The sequence below is a fragment of the Kryptolebias marmoratus genome, linkage group LG17 (genome assembly GCF_001649575.2).
Source record: "Kryptolebias marmoratus isolate JLee-2015 linkage group LG17, ASM164957v2, whole genome shotgun sequence".
NCBI classification, from domain to species: Eukaryota; Metazoa; Chordata; class Actinopteri; order Cyprinodontiformes; family Rivulidae; genus Kryptolebias; species Kryptolebias marmoratus.
Genome location: NC_051446.1, coordinates 25,932,311 through 25,948,667, shown reverse-complemented (window position 1 = coordinate 25,948,667; position 16,357 = coordinate 25,932,311). Strand labels below are relative to the sequence as shown.

Genomic DNA, 16,357 nt, shown 5'->3' with positions numbered 1-16,357 from the left:
CTGTCTCTCAGTGGTTCAGGATGTTTTAATGTGCAGAAAAATCTCTTCTAAAAGCTCCAGACTTTGTATGAAATCATTTTCATAATAAAACGTTTTAGAAAATTCTGCTGATGTTTTCTTGTTGATTTAAAGATCCATTTTTCAGAAGAAGCCGATGAATAAAACTGAAAATACATTTTAAATTCATTTTTTGAGTAAAAATAAAACTTAAACCAGACGCCGTTTCACTAACTTCACTTACATATCAATAAAATATGCCAAAAACAAACAAAATACTCATATAAACAAAGATTTTTGATTAATATCAATCAATGCTCCTGTGTCATCAAAAAAAGATGATTTTTAAAGATACAGTTTGTTTTGGTTTCTGTTTCACTTTTATTTACTGTGACAAAAAGTGAAACTTAAAGTTTCAGCCAAAGAAACAGAAACACTGAATCTCTTCATCATGAAGCTCCAAACATCTTCGACAGGAGACAGATCTGAGGTCAGTCCAGCTCACACACACTCTGCGTAAAAAAACACACTTCAGAGTGACGGCTGACATCATCCTGCTAAAAAATATGGAGGTCCTGGAAAAAAAACTACTTTGATGGTAGCAGAAATCCTCTTCATCAGTGGAACCTTCATCCCCCTGCAGCAGGATCTCTGATGCTCTGCTCACACACTGAATGTTTTGAAGCCAACCCGCCGTTAAGTTGAACCCTGACAGCCGTCCACCCGCTGATAAAACCTTCATTTTTTCAGCGTTTCTGCATCAAACTCTGGATTGTCTTCAAACACAACAGAGTTCTTTTGTTTGCAAAGTTTAAAATAAAAACATCTAAAATTTGGTGCAAGTTACAGATTTGAGCTTTAATCCTTCATTTGGGTTTTATAGAACATCTCAGGTTTCTATAAATGTGACCAGAACCATCAGATGTTTTCTGTCTTCCTGGAGGAATTTCTGCAGCTTCATGATGGGATGAAGACTGTTTCTGTCTGACTATTTCTGGACGTTTGATTTTTCCGACAGGAATAAACCTAATTTTTGTTTCCTCCTCCTCAGCTCATATTCTGCTCTCTGAAACATTGTGCTGCATGTCTGCCGTTTCCGTGGAAACAAAACAGAAGAAGAAAGATGGATCTCAGCAGAACAGAAAGATTTTCATCAAATCTGACGAGCCTCAGGTCCAACACACTTCATCTCTGGATCTTTTAATTGTGGAATTAAACCTGCAGACAGAGGCAGACATGATGCCATTTCTTCTCTGCAGTTTTATTCATGAAACTGAACAGAATTTAACTGAATAGTTTAACCTTTAACCCCACGTCAAGCTGTCAAAATATTTAAAAACTAAAGTTTTCACTTTCATCAATGTGTGATTATAGAGCCTAAAATAAAAAAACTTGCTAAATGTGACAGTGGGTTCCTCCGAGTCGGAGGAGAGTCTTTGTCTCAAATGGAGTTCAGTATCTGGGAGTTTTGTTCCTGAGTGATTGTGTGACGGAGCAGGAGATGAACTGATGGATCCCAGGCACTGGGAGGAGACTCCGGGGCAGACCCAGAACTCTGGAGGGATTATGGATCCTCTCTGGTCTGGGAACACCTTGGGATCTCCAGGAGGAGCTGAGAGGGAGGTCTGGGTTTCCCTTCTGGATCCGTTATCTCTGAGACCTGGTCATTGATGAGAGGGATGGATGGTGAAAAACAGAGTAATTTCTTCCTTTAAAGGACCACACTCCTTTTCCAAACACTAATAAATTTGGGTGAACTTGTCCTCTGAGTGCAGTAAAGTCATTTTTAGTTTCTGTTCTGAACATCAGACTTTTTAATCTGTTAAAACTCAGAAACAAGCCTTGATTGTGAATCACTGAAGATCTATACATCTGTTTAAACACGCCCCCCCCAAATGTTTGAAAGCTGAAATTCTGGATTCAAAAATGATCCAAACCCTGAAGTCATATCAGGAGTTCTGAACGTTTGGATTGATGCTCTGCAGTCTGACGAGCTTCCACGCACCTAAAACTGAGAGCTTCACAGCTGGAGCTGCGTTCACCATCATCAGCTCTGCGGTGATCACCGCTGCACACTCAGCTGATGTTATTAAGCACACGTTAGCAGCTGGTTATGGACTGGAACTGTGGCACAAAGAAACTTTTCTGTGAGTGAGGAGAACGAGCAGCAAACCTGATTACCTGCCTGTAGTGATGCTGGCAGGAAGCCCGGCCCGTGGCTCTGAACGGATCCATCACTGAAACATGAACCTGCAGCTGAGCTTCTCCTCTGAAGAGAACCAAGAGATGCTGAGAGTCACTTTTTATAACATTTAAATAAAATCACCTGAAACAGAAATATTTCAGGTAAACACAAAATTACCTCATGATCCAAAGTGCTTTAGAATCCAAAACTCAGAGTTTTTATGATGTTTGCTGGTGGATTTGGACCTAGAATGCAGACTAACATGAAGAGCTCCTAAATTTACTGATTTATTAAAACAAAAAAAGCTGATGAGGCAACAAAGCTGAATAAGATGGAGATCCCAGCATGAACCAGTGAATGAGAGAAGCAAAGGAACAGATTATAAGGACTGAGGCTGATGAGGAAGTTGGACACAGGTGACTGATTACTAACGAGGAACAGGTGCAGATGGAAAACTCCTGAGGGAGACTGAATAATGGCACAGAGAGAAAATCTACACAAGAAACTAAAACAGAACTTAATCATGAAAGTCAAGCACAGAAGATCACAAAAATAAAATGTGGTACTGTCGGCCACTTCTTGACTTCTCGACCTCCTCAGCAACATCTTTTAGGATTTTCTGTTTTCTAACAGGAATCTTTCACACGTTTCTGGATTCACCTGCAGGCTGTCCTCCGTGTGAGACGCGTCCAACACATCTCACCTCAGTGTCCCCTCAGTGTCCAGCAGGTAAACACGGACCGGGAAATCTTCAGCTGCTTTTATAATAGATGAAGGAACAGATAACCTCGGGGATCTCTCAGGAAGCAAATCTGACTCAGAGGTGAGTGGGACTTCTTTTTTTTTTGCTCTGGAACCCCCGGAGCTGACAACAGGAATAACAAAAAAAGTCTCACAAGATGCACAAAGACGTGCACAACACCAGGAGTATAAAATATGGATGAACTCATGAAGTTTCTTCATTCTGCTGCAACAAGAACCCAACAGGATGTAAAATCTGTCATTTCAAAATAAAATGATCATATTTTTACTTTTTATTACACCTCTTTATGATAAACTATCCAGTATGTTTGATATTTCTCTAAAACTCTAAAGTTTAATTCAATAATATTAAACTTTGAGACAAGAATAAGTTCTGGTTCTGGATGGGAAGATGCAGCTGCGTTCTCTTAACTTATTAATGAAACCCTGCAGCTCTGTTGCATTCAGGGACAACTCGAAAAAAACTTTCACAAAAGTTTCCAGTGCATAAATAAAACAGATAAACTCTGGATTCTCTGCTTCAGTCTATAAATAATCCTAAAGCTCCGTCCTTCGTTCAGCTGAAGGTTCTGGTCTCGGTTCGTCCCGTCTGCTGCATCCAGAGCCAAGATTTAATGGAAACTGTCTCCATCAGGGAAACAGAGACTGAAGGCTCAATCCTTTTTATTTATAAGACGTAGGACGTACTGTAGCTAAACAGGCTGATTTCTAATTTTAACTAGTCTCTTCAGAAATTAGAGACTCAGAACTAAAAATGATCTGTGATGTGTTTCTAAAACCTCTGGTCAATTAGAAAGAGTGCCATTTCATTTTAATCTACGAGTTACTGACGTGTAAATGATGGAGTGAAGCTGCAGGGAGGAAAGTGATGACAGAGCTGATAAAAGGGCAGCAACGTCCTGCAGTTTGTGCCACTGAGTCACTGGATGCAGGACATCTCACCTGCTTCATCTGCTGCAGTGACTCTGAGATCACCGCTGCGCTGACAGACATCATTAAGATCTGTGCCAGCAGGACTAATCGCTCCAACAGGTCACTGAGGCCGGACTGACTCAGAGAGGTGCCAGAGACGATTATTAAAACAGAGAAACTATAAAAGAACACACTCCTGTTGGAGGTTCATTCAAAAACTGAGTCAGAAATAGAACAATTTTCAGTCTGTTTGATGACTGCAGTGAAATGAAAACTCAGCTCTGAACTCACTTTCATCTGTGAAGGAACACGCTCAGAAACAGGAAATGCTCTGGACTAATATCGCTCCTTTGTAGCCAAGCAGGCGACTCGAAGCACTTCACAACACAACCTGCCATCCGCTCACATTCTGACTATAACTGAAGCCAATCTGACTCCATGATGGCAGTCATGTGTTCATAACGACTCGTATGATGAAAAACAAGGCACTTATTATTATCTTAGTCTGACCTCTGATCCTCCACTTCAGGACATTTTTATAGAAGGTTTTAGAAAATGCAACAGTCTGAGGTTAAAGGTTGACCCATACGACTTTTCTGTAGCACGAAGACTTTTTGCTTTTTGGCCAATATGTAGTTTTCATTTAACAAAATATAAAAAATATTTGATGACAGGTGCTCATTTTAAAAGTCATTTTGAAAATGTCTGAAAAGTTCCTGAGGTGAGCTTTTCTCTCAGACTCTTCAGAGTCGTGTCTGGGACTCGTCTCAGGTTAGTTTTCATCGTTTCAGAGCACTAAGGCTGATTGTTTTTATCAATATGTGAAAACGGTCAACAAATTATCTCCGTAATTAATGTAAAAGTGTCATTCAGTGTGATTACAATAGATAATTTCCACATTTTCTCACAATTTTGTGTCTTAAGCTGGTCTCCATCAATCACAGCCCAATAAGGTACAGGGTTTAACGCTCAGAGGGCTGATCGATGATAACATACATTAATTTTTTAGCTTGTAGTTTTGGGACTATCTTCAGTGGTGGATTAATACAAAAAACATCAAGTTATTGTAGGTTTGCCTTTGTTCTGGCAACAATAATGGAAAGAAACAAACAAATAAAACAAAAAGCAGATGTCATGCAGTTCATCTGAGCTCTGTGTTAAAAGGAATAAAATCAAAAACATCGTCTCCCTGAGGAATCTGTTCTTCTTTCTCTCAATTTTTCACTCCTAACATCTGAAAAGAGTTGTGAGAAAAACACTGAAGAACAGAAAAACATCTTAGTTCAGATAAATTTAGGGAATAATTCACAGATTAATGTTTTATTGTTTTCATTTAGAGACATCTCACACATGAACTGATTGATGTTTTATCTGGACACAATGGCTGTTTGAGAAAATATAAAAACTGATTCCCTCAAACTCTGTTACCGTGGCAACTACATCCACCAATCCCTGAACACCGGTGAGATGATTCTTTCTTTTCTCGCTGATCCAGAAACAGTTAGAGTCAAAACACTCGTTTTGTTTTTAGATTTTTATCTTACTTTAAAATCCCAGTTTCTGCTCACTCAGAAGACAGATTCTGGTTTTCTTTGGGCCGTTTGGAAATATTTTAGAAGTTGTTTTGTTGACTTTAAAGCATGAATCTTGTTTTCTTTCTCTCTTACCTGTTTGTGCAGAAACACCACTGATGATTCAGGTGAAATTTCTTCTTTAGGATGGGAGGAAGAGGAGGCTGATCGTCTTCATTGAGGAGTAATCAGGCAGCTGAGTCCACAGAGACGGAAATAACATCAACATGAAGCCTTCTCGTTGTCATCTGCTGTACATCACCTAACATTAGACACTTCTCCGAGCAGCTTCCTTATTTAAATGTATTTTATTCTTCTGTCACATGACAGATTGGATTATTGAAGGTAAAGGGACATGCAATAAATTAAACTGATTTTTAGAGCGCCCCCTGCTGGATCAGAAGATAAAAACACATAAAACTGTCATCTGAGCTGAATGATTCTGGTGTTTTCCTTTTCTTTAGTTTTTTTTAAAGAGACTTAAGACCATATTTTACTTGAACAATTACTAGTTAGTTATATTTACTAGAACTGTTTGGATCATGGTGGTGATCTTGAAATTCTCAAGTTCTCTGTTCCTTTGGAGGAGGTGGAACATCGTTGTCGTGTGGAGGGACCCGGTCAGCATCTTCACCCTCAGACTCACGTGGGTCTGCAGGCACAAAGACAACAGCTGTTTGTCTGATACTTTGTCCATAAAATGTGCAATAATTCATTATGCCTGAAAGATAACAAGAAACTAACATCATGGATATTATATCATTACTGCAGCAAAAACAATAATATATTTCTTTACAAATGTTCATAGAAGTTACCTAAATTTACACATCCAGCTAGCTCTGAACAGCTGCATGTGTGGGAGTGAGATAGGAGGCCTGTGTGCATAAAACTGTACAATTCTAATGATTCCTACAATAAAAATATCAGATCTGTATGATATACTGCATTTTTTGAGCTGTGACTATTGGTTAAAAACCAGAGCTCACCATTCCAATGAATACTGGCTTCAGACAGAGCTACATCAAGTATAAAAGCCACAGCTTAGATATTTACACGTTATGGATATGACAAGCAGACAAACATTTTGATGTAAAATATATGTGTGTAACTTACAAGGTCAACGAACAGCAATGGTTAGAAAATGGGTACAAAATTAAGAGATTAGCGACGTGAGCCATTCGGTTTACACAAACCATTAACTCCACAGAGAGGTCAGCCCCGTTTTCTGAGGAATCAAAGATATACATTTTATTCTCAAAATTATTTTCTTCAACTAAGAAAAAGATCTTTTTCTTACCTTGATGTTTGCTCTTACTCTGTGAGACTTCTGAGGAGCTGTGCAGCACCAAGTCACTTCCACTTTTTCCAGTTATCAGACAATATTTATGGACATCAGCGCCACATAGTGGCTATAACTGGTGTTACATACACTATTCAGTGAGGGGAATGAGGATAAACAGCCAAAGATAGGTTTTCAAATTTTTAAATACAACAATATGGTGGCAATAAAAGTCAACCACACAGTTACAACGCAGGTCATACACATATATTTAGCTACAGAGGTTGCACATGCATAGAACGATGGAAAATCTCACACAGCAGAATTTATCAGCCTAAATGGAAAGTCATGTGCCTATTTAAACTTCCCTGCTGGGTGAATTCTTGACCACAAACACCACAACCAAAAGGCTTCTCACCTGTGTGAACGGTGATATGTGAATCCAGATGCGTTTTCCGGGTGAATCTTTTACCACAAAAATCACAGCTATGAGGTTTCTCTCCCGTGTGAACCGCCATGTGTGTTGCAAGGTAGGTTTTACGGTTAAACCTTTTACTACAGACCTCACAGGCAAACGGTTTTTCCTCTGTGTGAACGGTCATGTGAGTCCTAAGATGCGTTTTTCGCTTATAACTTTTACCACAAACCTCACAGCTGAACGGTTTCTCTCCTGTGTGAACTGCCTTATGTGCCCTGAGACTCGTTTTACGATTAAATCTCTTCCCACAAAGATCACAACTGAAAGGCTGCTCTCCTCCGTGAACGATCATGTGTGTTTTCAGATTATTCTGGTGCCTTGTTGTCTTCCCACAGATATCACAGACATACGGTTTCTCTCCTGTGTGGATTCTTATGTGTGTCTTCAGATTGTGCTGATGCTTAAATCTTTTACTACAAACGTCGCAGCTAAACGGCATCTCTCCGGTGTGAATCCTCATGTGAATTTTGACGTCATGGTGATGCTTGAATCTTTTACCACAGACCTCACAACCAAACGGCTGCTCTCCTGTGTGGACTCTGATGTGAGATTTAAGACTAAACATATCTCGAAATGTTTTACCACAGTCAATACAACCAAAATGTTTCTTTCCTAAGGAGTCTTTGACACGTGAACCTGCATCTTTCTCTGTGTGAATCTGCGTGTTTCTTGACTCAGCTGCTCTGCTTTTCTTCCAACCATCGTTGTTGTCTGACAAAAGCTGCTGAGACTCTTCATCATCATCCTCATTAGCTTCAGGCTCAGAATCTGAAGTCTGTCTCTCAGTATTTGATTTTAAAGTATTTGATTCAGGGTCTCTAACTAGTTCAAGGTGCCTACAGTCCTCTTCATTAATTTCCATTTTGATCCATTTAACTGAGCAGCTGCTTTGAGGTTTTCTCTCTCTGGTGTCTTCATTTTTACTTTGATTAATCTGTGAGGACTGAGCTTCCTCTTCATCATCTTCGCTCTTCACTATAACATTAAAAGGGAATCTGGTGCATTCATCATCTTGTCCACGAGGCTGCTCTTCCTCCTGACTGATCCAGAGGTCCTCCTCTTCCTCCTTTATGTGGAGGGTTTCTGCCTCCTGCTGATCCAGACTTCGACTCTGATGAACATCCTTAATCCCCAAAAGCTGCTGAACATCTGGAGGTAACACCAAAACACACGTGTGACATATAGAATGCTTCATACAGTATGTGGAGAGTTTTCTGCATTTGATTTTTATCTAAAATGATACAACTGGTTAGAAAAATACTTAAAATGTACCTACAGTTTCATACCAGCAATGACAGGTTTTCTCAAATTAATTCTTAAATATGAAACCTAAATATTAAGAATTTATTACCAACACTAATAAATGTTGTTTCTGATGTCTGCATTTCATACATGCAGCATCTGTATGACTACCTGACATTATTGGCTGTTTCTTTTTCTTTTTATTTGTTTAATTCACTGTGACAGAAGAAAAAGAACATGAGCGCTGAACTTATAATTGTTACCACGTGGAATCTCTGATCGAAGAAGACTTAAGACATAAGCGGAGCAGACAAAAAGACGAAAACTGAAAATCTAACGATGTGTAAAATAATAATAATAAACTGTCAGTTTCTTAATGATCCAAGATCCTGATACAACCTCTGTTTGTCCCAAATAATGTAACCTGCTGCAGTTCATGGTGCAGTATAACTCATAATAACTGAATTACACGTTTTTTTACCAGCTACTTTAAATACAGACAGATAAATCTGACACAAAAGGAAGCAAATTACAAAAAAATATGGGACCTCAAAATTCTTACAGTTTTTAACTATTTTATCACAACTATGGCAACATTTTCGGCTCGAGCAAACGGAATTAGACGGAATATTAACTGGTTAAACTAATACTGTGTCTCTGACAGCTGGTATTAATTTAAAAAAGGACATTTCGCTTTGAATAAAACTGTATTATGCGGAGTATTATGCAGATGATGCTTATGAAGCTGTTCTATTTGTTTATAAACGGTGTCAGGGTCTTAAAATACATCTGTTAAATATTTTTACTCCACCACAGCTGATAATTTCCATCTGCTTCATTCTGTCAACACAAACTGTTTCTGAGCTCCATCCTAAAACATAAGCTAAATGCTAAGCTAACAGTTAGCCGCTTCTTTTCTGTGATTCTTACCAGCTGTTCGGTTTAAAACAACGTCCTCCTGCTGATGGACACTGAGGCCTTTCTTCTCCAGTTTGCCTCCAAAACCCAGATTTTTAGTGTTGTTTTGCTGAAGACAATCCTCTTCGTTCATCACGGTCTCTTTGTTTTTCCTTTAAAATCTAAAGTCTCGTTTTATCAGGCCTGAACCGAAGTCATCACTGTGCAAAAACTCCGCAAAATAAGCGGTTAAATATTTCTGTCCAGCGGCATCTGTAATGTTAAACAGAAGATGTATTCGCATGAAAGCAAAGCCTTAATTTTATTAAATTAATATGATTACCGTTATTAGGTTATCGTTATTTACCGTTCATTTTTGAACAGGCACCTGCTCAGACACCTTTATTCTCCGTCGCCATCTTCGGTCACCATGGTAACCACCAAAGTAAGTGTCTTAATGGTTTAAACACAGGCAGCACTTAAAAGCAGTAAATATACAGAGGATTTGAAGACAAACTCTCTAAAATTACATTTTAAGGTTGTTGTTTTTTTGTAATATCTAACTCGTGACACCTGCTTCTCATGTTCTAATAATAATACTGTTTTTAAAATTCCCCATCGTATCTATTAACTTTTATAAAACTGTCTGTTAAGTTTTTGGAACATCACCTTTTTATTATTATTTTTATTATTCTTCTCTTTGAAATCACGACCTTACAATGAGAGTAAAAACCAAACATTTGGCGACCCCTGCTGGCCTGATTGTGTCATTATAGAATATAAGAAAATAATATGAAAATGGCAAATTTAATAAATCTGTGTATTTCTCCTTAAAAAATAGAGTTACTTTAAACTGTGTAACTACATATTCAGCCTAACTTCACACATGGATAATTGTTTTTTAATGTAAGTAATCAGGGTGGATGTGTTTTTCCCTTCACTACTAAAATCTGATTTATCTTTAATCTGATCTCGTGTGATTTTCAGTCACATTTCTTTTCCATCCTAACAGGTTCTTTTTTTCATGTAACAGTTTTAACAATATGTTGTTTTTTTGTCTGTTTAATTCAAACACAGATTCAGATATTCTCCGAGTTTACAGCCTTCCTACAAAATTTGTATTTCAAATTTAATATTTTCCTAAATTAATTTTTTCAGATTTCATGTAAAAAAAATTAAAAATGAAAATAATTAAAAATCGCTATTTCCCTTAGAGCTGGGCTGACTTTTGTTCGACAGTTTAACAAACACTGCTTATAAATGTTACATTTTTACAAAAACAGGTTGATCTCAATGGCAATGTGCCTTTGAGATCAACCTTGAATTCCCATTTTTATTTTAAATAAATACAAAAGGACTCTGCTAGTTTGAATAAATTATTTTCAGAAATTTCAAAGCTTTTACTTTTACCTACATTTGGGTTTTTAAAAACCCAAATGCTTTTTTATGCTCTGTATTCTTTTATCCCCAATTATCAAACCCTGGAAAATGGTAAAAACAATAAAGATTTGAGTTTAGTCACATCCAGATGTTTTTATTTAGCAGAGGAAATGAAACACAGCCACTCAAAGAAGACAGAAAAACACTGCAGAGAAAAAAAAAGGTTTTATTTAAATTAAGTTACAATACAATTGTATTAATATTTCCCATACTTCAACATGTTTTCATAATTTTTTTAGCTTAATAACCAAAGATATGTGAAAAATAAGAACTCATAAATACAAATATGTAAAAGTGCACATGTTTAGTGTGAAATCAGGTCTGTTAGACATCATCAGGTCATTAATTAATCCTTCTACAACACTGCCTCGGTTTACAGGACTTAACTAGTGTTTGAATTCATGAATGATCAGTGACTGAGTCCTGGAGCTGATGTTAAAAAAACAAAAACAGGAAATGCTAAATACTGAAATAAAAAATTAACAAATCTCCAAGCTCTAGCTGACCCTCGTTTAGTCATTTAAATTCTAACTCAACCAACCATTTTGGTTTTAATTTATGTCTGATTTGTCTAATAAGTGTGCTGGTGGTCATTTAGAAAATTATTGCTCTTAGTAAGATTTCATCACTTTCAGAACCGTGGTTCTAAACACGACAGACTTCCCTCAAACAGAAAATAATCCATGTTTTTTTAATTTAACGCCTATTTTTCTTCAAGGAAAAGACAGTTTTTGATCTCATTGTCAAAGAGCCTCGACTCAAAACCAGAAACAAACTTTTGTTACTGGTTTTAAATTTCCTTTTAAATCTGAACAGTTGTCTCTCAAACGTGTCTCTCGTGGGGAGAGAACATGAAGAGTTAGAAAGCACCGAACACAAACAGATGTAACAAAAATCTTTGGTGCTTCAACCTATTTTTTTCTTTTAACTTCATCAAAACTCAAACTAATGAGATATAAACTAAAATAAAAAACTTTTCCTACACGGGTAAGAGCCTCTGCTTTGGGTTTTCCTCCACATTTATTCTTCTCCTTCTCGACAGCTGAAGCTGTAAAAAGGTTTTATCCTAAGTGGAACCTCATGTGTCGGTTTAAACTTCCCTGCTGGGTGAACTCCTGGCCACAAACGCCACAACCAAAAGGCTTCTCACCTGTGTGAACGGTGATATGTGAATCCAGATGCGTTTTCCGTGTGAATCTCTTGCCACAAAAATCGCAGCTGTGAGGCTTTTCTCCCGTGTGAACCGCCATGTGTGTGCTTAGGTGCGTTTTACGGTTAAATCTTTTACCGCAGACCTCGCAGCCGAACGGCTTTTCCTCTGTGTGAACGGTCATGTGGGTCCTAAGATGAGTTTTCCGTTTGTAACTTTTACCGCAAACCTCACAAGCGAAGGGTTTTTCACCTGTGTGGACCGTCATGTGCGCCCTGAGACTCGTCTTACGATTAAATCTCTTGCCACAAAGGTCACAACCGAAAGGCTGCTCTCCTCCGTGGACGATCATGTGCGTCTTCAGATTGTTCTGGTGCCTTGCTCTTTTACCACAAATATCACAAACAAAAGGTTTCTCTCCTGTGTGGATTCTCATGTGTGTCTTCAGATTGTGCTGATGCTTAAATCTTTTACTACAAACGTCGCACCTAAACGGCATCTCTCCGGTGTGGATCCTCATGTGAATCTTTACGTTGTGCTCGTGCTTAAAGCTCTTCCCACAGTTTGCACAGCTGAAAGGTTTTTCCTCAGAGTGGACTCTCATGTGGGATTTGAGACTGAACATATCTCGAAAGGTTTTTCCACAGTCGCTGCAGCTGAAATTCTTCTTTCCTGTGTGGACTTTAGTCTGGGAGTCGGCATTTTGTTTGACTCCGGAACATTTCGGATGACCCGAACAGGAGGCAGGAGATTTTTCTGTGTTCCGTCTCATGTGTCTCTTCAGAGACTGTTTATACAGAAACTGTTTGCCACATTCGGAGCAGCTGAAGGGCTTTTTGACCGAGCTACATCCTGCTGACTCAGCTGCTCGGCTTTTCTCCCAATTATTGTCACTCTCTGACAGAGGCTCCTGCCATTCTTCTTCATCATCATCAGTCTCAGAGAAGTCTGAATCCTCATCATCAGTGTTTGCTTGTGAACATGTTTTTCTAACCAGTTCCAGTTGTCCACGATCCTCTCCATCGATTTCTGTTTTCATCCATTTAAATGAACTGCTGCTTGGACGTTCTGCTTCTTTGGGGTCACGAGCTTTTTGAACTTTAAGCTGTGAGGACTGAGGTTCCTCTTCATCATCTTCAGTCTTCACTATAACAGTTAATGGAAGTCTGCAGTATTCAGCCTCGTCCCGGGCGTAAAGATACTCTCCATCCTGACAGATCCACAGGTCCTCCTCTTCCTCCTTGATGTGGAGGGGATGTGGGGCCTGCTGCTCAGGAGTTGGACTCCAGGGAACTTCTTCTTTAATCACGGATGTTTGAACACCTGCAGGTAAAAACACACACGGACGGACAAATTTAACTTTATAAAACCCTGAAAACTGAAATGTTACGATGCTGATACACTGGGAACAAAGTTCACAGTTATAAATAATAACAATAAATGTCTTACTAAATTAAATTATTGTTAACTTATTAAAACCTACAACAGAAAGACATCAGCAATGACCTCAGCTGCTGCTGCCCATCAATCTGGGAAGGGTCAAAGGTCAGACCGTGCAGTGCTCAGAGAAATGAGCTCCATCTCAGCTTCAGCTAGCAGGTCAAAGGTCAAAGGTCATGGCCTCTTCTCTCTAAAAACAACATGGCAGCTCGACTCAGGTTCATCTGAAGGAACCAGAAGACCTCTGGACCAGAACCAGACCAGAGGACAGATGTTTACCCAGAATGCACTGCAGCTGTCAGCTCGGTGGTGGAGGGCTGATGGTTTGGGCTGATTCTGGAGTCAGATGTGAGGCCATCTGTCCAACAAACAGGACAATGATCCCAAACACAGCAGCTAATCTACAGCAGAACGGTCCAGAACCAGAACCAGAACCTCAGAGAGCTGAGCAGAAACCAACGCTGGAAAGAAGAGTGGGTCACAACTCCTCCACAACCATGAGAGAGACAAACAGGAAACCACTATGACTACAGATCAGTTTTATTATGTCCTAACACGTAAAACCTCAGAACTGAAAGGTTTTACTAACAGCTTACTGGCAGCGACAGGATTTCAAAATCAAGTTTCTCAAACTAAACAACGATTTGCATTTATCACCAAGAGATGATGCAATGCAACCAGTCTTAGATAATAATTTGATACATTTTTACTTCTACTTCCTCTCAGGCTTTTGTACACAAACAATGTTACCTGGCAGGACATTAAATTAGTATTAATAATTAATTTAGATTAAAAGACATCAATCCCAAATTAAGTGTATTTTTGGCCACTCAGTCATCAACCACCTCATTAATTCGGCTGATTTGGTGAATGACTGTGGTCCGGCCGGGCTGAGGTTCTGGACTCTGACTGGACCGTTGCAGCACCTTGATTCTTCTCTTTTTGAGCCGTTCTGTTGTAGATTAGCTGCTGTGTTTGGGATCATTGTTCGGTGGGCAGATGGACTCACATCTGACCTCTCGGCCCTCCTGCTGCAGATGTTCTGGCATGTTTGGGATCTTTGTCCTGACCCAGTTTCACACAAGCTTCAGCAAACAGACTAATCTGCCTCACTCTGGAATGATGAAACCCACTCCTGGCCTTACTTCTTCATAAATTAGCAGCAACAGATGTTTGTGACACTGCTGGTGAGATCAGCAAACTTCTGCTTTTCTACGAGCTCTCAGTTCATTTGATCAGCAGCTCCTGGCTGCTACTTATTCCCTTTTTCTTTTCACACATTACAGTAAACTACATACTTTGTTTTACCATGACATTCTGAAGCTACATTTTGGGTAATGAAACATTTAATCTGCTCCGACTGGAACAGTTTAATTTCCAAATGACCCTCTTTTCTCGACTCCCGATCATTTGTCCTTAAAAAATAAAAAATAAACAATGTTAAGGGTTTAATATCCCAGCTGAACGCTCTGCATGCATTTCCTTTGTTTTTATTAATGATTTCCATGTGTTCCGTTCAGTCCACCGACCTGACAGACTCGGTTTCAGATCTCGGTTCGGGAGCTACACCAAGCTAAGCTAACTGTTAGCCGCTGTCTGTTTCTTCTTACCAGCTGTTTGGGTCGAAACGGCCGAACTCTGCGGCTGGAGGACGCCGAGACGTTTCATGCCGGGTCTGTCTCGTAAAGATAGCGTTTCAGTGCTGTCGTGATGAAGATAATCCACTTCGTTCATCATCATCATGGTGTCTGATCGTTAAACTCCAGACTGGAGGTCCGTTAGAGATGAACCAGGCCTGAGCCGAACCGATCGTTGCTCAGTACAGGTTCCGAAGACATTCCAGTCAGACTGGATACGTGGATCTGTTCGGTCCTCTGACCCCCCTTTTTGTGTGGACTTCGGTAACGGTTCTTAATTTTCCTCTCGCGTTTTTTTTTTTTTTTTTTTTTTTGAACAGGCAGATGGTCAGACACCTTTATTCTCCGTCCGTTACTATGGCAACCTCAGCTCGTTTCTTCCCTGGGTCAAACCATCATTTTGAGAGGAAAGAAACTATAAACAAACTAATACAATAACATTTATAATATTAAACAAAAATATAATTTCAGTAGTAAATTAAAAAATAAACTGTCTTACAAGTTTTTCTTCCGAAAATATTACAGCTTATGAGAAAAACTGTCAAATGCGTTATTTTTATATACAAATATAGAAAATATTAAGTAAGTCAGAGAAAATTACAAGAATTAGACCAAATGCTTTTGTTATATTAAGCTTAATACACCAATTCATCATTGGTTTGTCTATTCCTTTAAAAGGTTTTGAAGATTTTCCCATTTTTATAGTAAAAATCTTATTTAAAAAAGTCTCATCTCATCTATTTAAAGGAGCTCAGTTTGGCTAGAGATTTTCAAAGAGACTGATAAAGTTCTACAGAAAACCACAGAGTTCTGCTGCTGGATGCAGCTTCTCCACACACAGCTTTAATATGTTGGCTTTATTTCTGTTTAATAAATAATAATGACTCAGTGGAATCTGTTGTTTTTGTTCAGTTGAAGTATTACCAATATGTAAACTCTAGAACTGCATGTTTTTTTAATGTGTTATGATTATGACTGGTCAGCTGAAGCCCACTCTACATTTTACATTAGTGGTTCCCAAACTTCTCAGCTTCTGACCCACAAAATAAGAGCAGCAGAGGTTTGTGACCCAAAATATTACTGGTTCAAGTTTATCATTTTTGCTAATTATCCTAAAAAGCCTTAACAACTGTTTGTTGTAAAGATTTTATTTCTTCTTTATATCTATTCTAAAAAATATGCCTTTAGGGGTCTTTTTTAAATTTATTTTGATTTCTGAAGGTCATCTGGGGACGCTCACTTCATGTTTTATGACCCACAGTGAGGTCCTGACCCCTACTTTGAATACCACTGTTTTACACCAACACACACACACACACAATCAGAAAACCTGGTCTGACTTAACAAATTGAAAACCACCTCCACAC

General features: G+C 38.8%; 2 protein-coding genes and 2 long non-coding RNA genes across 5 annotated transcripts; 1 reads left to right on the top strand and 3 right to left on the bottom strand.

The window, feature by feature from the left end:
• Nucleotides 1-395: 395 nt before the first annotated feature.
• On the bottom strand, nt 396-2,639 carry LOC112451185. Its single transcript, XR_003039947.2, has 3 exons — nt 2,360-2,639; nt 2,179-2,266; nt 396-1,657 (listed from the first exon to the last, which is right to left on the bottom strand). It is a non-coding gene; the product is annotated as an uncharacterized LOC112451185 (long non-coding RNA).
• LOC112451186 lies at nt 2,632-6,124 on the top strand. Its single transcript, XR_003039948.2, has 3 exons — nt 2,632-2,744; nt 2,849-3,005; nt 5,536-6,124. It is a non-coding gene; the product is annotated as an uncharacterized LOC112451186 (long non-coding RNA).
• Nucleotides 6,125-6,894: 770 nt separating this feature from the next.
• On the bottom strand, nt 6,895-9,773 carry LOC108245593 (gastrula zinc finger protein XlCGF57.1). 2 transcript variants are annotated; one of them, XM_017432641.3, is made up of 3 exons: nt 9,691-9,773; nt 9,357-9,596; nt 6,895-8,333 (listed from the first exon to the last, which is right to left on the bottom strand). In XM_017432641.3, exons 2-3 carry the CDS (start codon nt 9,475-9,477, stop codon nt 7,036-7,038), a joined length of 1,419 nt encoding a protein of 472 aa, XP_017288130.1. In that variant the 5' UTR covers nt 9,478-9,596; nt 9,691-9,773; the 3' UTR covers nt 6,895-7,035. The 2 variants fall into 2 exon arrangements, with proteins under 2 accessions (XP_017288130.1, XP_037836910.1); XM_037980982.1 differs by lacking the exon at nt 9,691-9,773 and having other exon boundaries at nt 9,357-9,684.
• Nucleotides 9,774-10,909: 1,136 nt separating this feature from the next.
• Nucleotides 10,910-15,305, bottom strand: LOC108245592 (gastrula zinc finger protein XlCGF57.1). The gene is made up of 2 exons (XM_017432640.3): nt 14,964-15,305; nt 10,910-13,236 (listed from the first exon to the last, which is right to left on the bottom strand). Exons 1-2 carry the CDS (start codon nt 15,094-15,096, stop codon nt 11,825-11,827), a joined length of 1,545 nt encoding a protein of 514 aa, XP_017288129.1. The 5' UTR covers nt 15,097-15,305; the 3' UTR covers nt 10,910-11,824.
• Between the last annotated feature and the right edge of the window lie 1,052 nt (nt 15,306-16,357).